The sequence below is a fragment of the Lontra canadensis genome, unplaced genomic scaffold, assembly GCF_010015895.1.
Source record: "Lontra canadensis isolate GAN:19392208 unplaced genomic scaffold, GSC_riverotter_1.0 scaffold14, whole genome shotgun sequence".
In the NCBI taxonomy this organism is placed as follows: domain Eukaryota; kingdom Metazoa; phylum Chordata; class Mammalia; order Carnivora; family Mustelidae; genus Lontra; species Lontra canadensis.
The window spans coordinates 1667590-1671771 of NW_022631008.1; the positions used below are offsets into that span (position 1 = coordinate 1667590).

General features: G+C 54.8%; 1 protein-coding gene across 3 annotated transcripts; it reads left to right on the forward strand.

Moving 5' to 3' along the window:
* The first annotated feature begins 311 nt into the window (after positions 1–311).
* On the forward strand, positions 312–3762 carry TPBG (trophoblast glycoprotein). 3 transcript variants are annotated; one of them, XM_032858001.1, is made up of 2 exons: positions 312–373; positions 1458–3762. In XM_032858001.1, exon 2 carries the CDS (start codon positions 1799–1801, stop codon positions 3056–3058), a length of 1260 nt encoding a protein of 419 aa, XP_032713892.1. In that variant the 5' UTR covers positions 312–373; positions 1458–1798; the 3' UTR covers positions 3059–3762. The 3 variants fall into 3 exon arrangements, with proteins under 3 accessions (XP_032713892.1, XP_032713890.1, XP_032713891.1); XM_032857999.1 differs by lacking the exon at positions 312–373 and adding an exon at positions 662–742; XM_032858000.1 differs by lacking the exon at positions 312–373 and adding an exon at positions 1194–1298.
* The last annotated feature ends 420 nt before the right edge of the window (positions 3763–4182 follow it).

Here is a 4182-nt window from a genome sequence, read left to right on the forward strand (position 1 = left end):
TGAATCAAGAATGAATCTCCTCTCCAGTAATCCCTTTTAACCGCTCCCTCCCCCCCCCCCCCAAAGTTGGCTCCCTCTGTTCTCAAGTTCCGTAACTACCCAAGAAGTGCGGGGGAGGAACAGGTGGGGACGCAGAATTACACCTAAACCTCAAGTTGGCATTTAAGGTATCACTTTGGTAGGAAGACTTTTCTGAAGCTCCCCTGCAGCTTGCTGAGCGTTTTTGCTATTGCCGCTGTACATTTTCTGCTCATTTCTTGATGCTGCGGCTTCTCGTTGCTCTGTCACGCCGAAATCTATTTTGTTACGGCCCTAGGTGCCTAAATCAGGGTGAATTCCACGAGACTCACCAGCGGTTTTCTTTCTGTCCAAGGTAAATACACCAGGCAAAATGAGGAACCACCAAAGGATACAGGGGAAGGGGGGAGAGAAAGGGATTCCCTCACCTTTTCGGGCACATTCCTTGTTAATTTCCACCAGAAGGAGGCGCGCGGCCCAGATCCCCCCAGTCTCCTTTCTTAAATCCCCCTACAGAGGGCTGCCAAGGTTGGCGGCGCGGAGGGAAAGATCCCTCCAGCAGGCCTGGCTCTCCCCCCGCCCCCCGGGTGGGTTGGTTTTTCCCAGCTGCGGAGGTTGGGCCAGGGGCTGGGGTGCAAGGAGAGTCGGCGCCCGCAGCGCGGAGCCGAGAAGTCGTGGAGACTCTGGTGGGACTGAGTTGTCTCCGGAGGTGACGGGCGCGGAGGTGAGCTGTGGGGAGCAAGCGGCAAAGGCGAAAACCCGGAGGCGGCGCCGGGCCCCTTCCCATCCTCTGGAGGGAGAGTAGCGTAGGTTCCAGGTTCCTACAGCCGCTTTGTTCGCGGCCTCTCCCCTCCTCTTTGGAGATGACTTGACCCCCTCTGGGATCCGAGGGGATCGCTGGGGCGCGGGCCAGGGGCCGAGGGGTGAGGGGCGACAGCTGTAAGGTCCTCCACTTCCTGCTAATCCGGGAAGGTACCAAAAGAGATCAAAAGACTCCTGTAACCTGAAACTTCCCTCCCATCCAAACCTGGCCCGGGAAAGGTCCGGGCAGGCGCGGAGACCCCGGAAGGCTGGTCGCCGCGGAGGCGGTGGGGGAAGGAGCTGGGAGAGTGAGAAGTTCGGTCCGGGAGGCGCAGGGGATTAAGCGAGAAGTTAGAGGCGGGGGACGAATCTGATCGGGAAAGGAGGAGGGCTGGAGGCTGGAAGGGTATAAATAGTGTGGGCCTGGGCAGAAGGAAGACTTTATGCTGGGTGTCTCGGGACACGCGCCCCTCTCGCGGGTAAGGATGTGCGTGGGACTGGGGAGGCGAAACCTGGACGGGCTTTCCGAGGGAGTCTTGGGGACCAAGTAGGGACGACTGGGCTTGGAGAGTCGGGTTCCCGCACTCCGGGAGCTGCGGCCGCCGCCGCTCCTCACGCTTCTCTCCCGCCTGTCCCAGGTCCCGGAGCGGATCAAGCGTGAGGCGCCAACAAAAGAGGCAAGGAGGTGCCACCCGGGGGCGGCGTCAGGAAGAGGAGCGGGAGGAGGAGCGCGGAGCTGAGAGTCCCGACCCGCCGTGCGTACTTTCTGGAGGGAAGGGGCGGGGGGAATCGACCCCGGGCGGGGAACGCCTGGTGGCGAGGGGTTTAGCCAAGTTCCGGCCGCGGCGTCCCTCCTCCGCTCCCACGAGAGGAAAGTTTTCTCTAGACGCTTCCGGCCGGCCCGCACCCTCCGGACCCAGTCCCCGAGCCTTCGGAGCGGGCGCCGTCCCAGCCCAGCTCCGGGGAAAGCCGCGCCGCGATGCCTGGGGGGTGTTCCCGGGGCCCCGCCTCAGGGTACGGGCGGCTCTGGCTAGCGCGGCTGGCGCTGTTCCTCCTGGGCTGGGTCTCCTCTTCTTCTCTCACCTCCTCCGCGCCCTCCACCTCGTCCGCGTCGTTCCTGGCCTCGGCGGTGTCCGCCCAGCCCGGGCTGCCAGGCCCATGCCCCCAGCCCTGCGAGTGCTCCGAGGCTGCGCGCACTGTCAAGTGCGTTAACCGCAACCTGACGGAGGTGCCCGCGGACCTTCCCCCCTACGTGCGCAACCTCTTCCTTACCGGCAATCAGCTGGCGGTGCTCCCCGCCGGCGCCTTCGCCCGCCGGCCGCCGCTGGCTGAGCTGGCCGCGCTCAACCTCAGCGGCAGCAGCCTGGAGGAGGTGTGCGCTGGCGCCTTCGAGCATCTGCCCAGCTTGCGCCAGCTCGACCTCAGCCACAACCCGCTGGTCAGCCTCAGCCCCTTCGCCTTCTCGGGTAGCAACGCCAGCTTCTCGGCCCCCAGCCCTCTGGTGGAACTGATGCTGAACCACATCGTGCCCCCTGACGACAGGCGGCAGAACCGGAGCTTCGAGGGTATGGTGGCAGCGGCCCTACGAGCCGGCCAAGCGCTTCGCGGGCTCTGGCGCCTGGAACTGGCCAGCAACCACTTCCTCTATTTGCCTCGGGATGTTCTAGCCCAACTACCCGGCCTCAGGCACCTGGATTTGCACAACAACTCTCTGGTGAGCTTAACCTACGTGTCCTTCCGCAACCTGACGCACCTAGAAAGCCTCCACCTGGAGGACAACGCCCTCAAAGTCCTTCACAATGGCACCCTGGCCGAGTTGCAAAGCCTGCCCCATGTCAAGGTCTTCCTGGACAATAATCCCTGGGTCTGCGACTGTCACATGGCAGACATGGTGGCCTGGCTCAAGGAGACAGAGGTAGTGCAGGGCAAAGCCAGGCTCACCTGTGCATTCCCGGAAAAAATGAGGAATCGGGCTCTCTTGGAACTCAACAGCTCCCACCTGGACTGTGACCCTATCCTCCCTCCATCCCTGCAGACTTCTTATGTCTTCCTAGGTATTGTTTTAGCCCTGATAGGCGCCATTTTCCTACTGGTTTTGTATTTGAACCGCAAGGGGATAAAAAAGTGGATGCATAATATCAGAGATGCCTGCAGGGATCACATGGAAGGGTATCACTACAGATACGAAATCAACGCGGACCCCAGGTTAACAAACCTCAGTTCTAATTCGGATGTCTGAGAAACATTCGAGGACAGAACAAGGACAACTATGCATGAGATGTAGACTTAAGCTTTATTCTGTCCTAGGCTTGCTCCACTTCCACCTTCCACTGTGGACACTGCTGACCTTGACTGAAAGCAGTGAAGGGAATTTGCTCCCTTGTTATGTGAAGTTTTTGGTGTGTCTTGTTAATGTAAGACGATGAAAAACTGTGCATAGTGTTTTATCCTTTTCCTTTTCTTGGAACTCGACTCGTGTGGAGGGATTTTTCGAGTTTTAGCATGAACGTGGACTCCTGGCTCTTTCTCTTAGTACAGAGTTCAAGGTGTAGCCAGTGTAGCCACACAGATAGCATTCAACAAAAGCTGCCTCAACCTTTTTGAGAAAAAAATACTTTATTCACAAATATCGGTTTTATTCTCATGTACCAAAATTGTGGAGAAAATAAATGCATTCCATAAACTGCCTGCAGATTTTAGCAAGCTCTTCAGAGTAACTCCATAGCCCACAGGAGCACCTGCATCCGAGAGCATGCTTATATTTTACTGTTCTACATATTACAAAAAATAACTTGCAACTTCAGATAACTTCTTTAACAAAGTAAACTACTTTTCTGGTTGCAGTTTATATGAAACTATACTGAAGTTTTTTTATAAACTGCATTGAGATCCAACAGACTAAATTGTTAAGAAAAACTTCAATAAAGATTCTTAAAAGAATTACAGCTGTGTTCAGGTTTGCTATTTGAAAAAAAAAAGGATTGGGGCAATGTCAGAATGGTCTTGGTTTTGATGGTAATTGAGGTATTGTAGCTGAAAACGAAAGTGGAGTAGTGTCTTAAGTAATAGAATTTGGAAATAGTTTTGAGATGGTGGAACCTTTCAGGATTTAAATAGAGAATGTGAATATACATGTAATAGACTTATTGTAGTCCGAAAGTTAATGCTATTCATGAAACAATTTTGTAAGAGCATTATAAAGTTGGTAAGAGGGGAGAGTTCTGTATGATAAACAGCTCACAATTCAGAGCTTTTTCTAGGCTAAGTTGTTAGAATGGAACAAAATTATTTACTTCATAAAACTTTCTGTATGAAATTGTTCTATGGGTTTTCAGAGCAGAGTATGAAATATAATGCAAATGT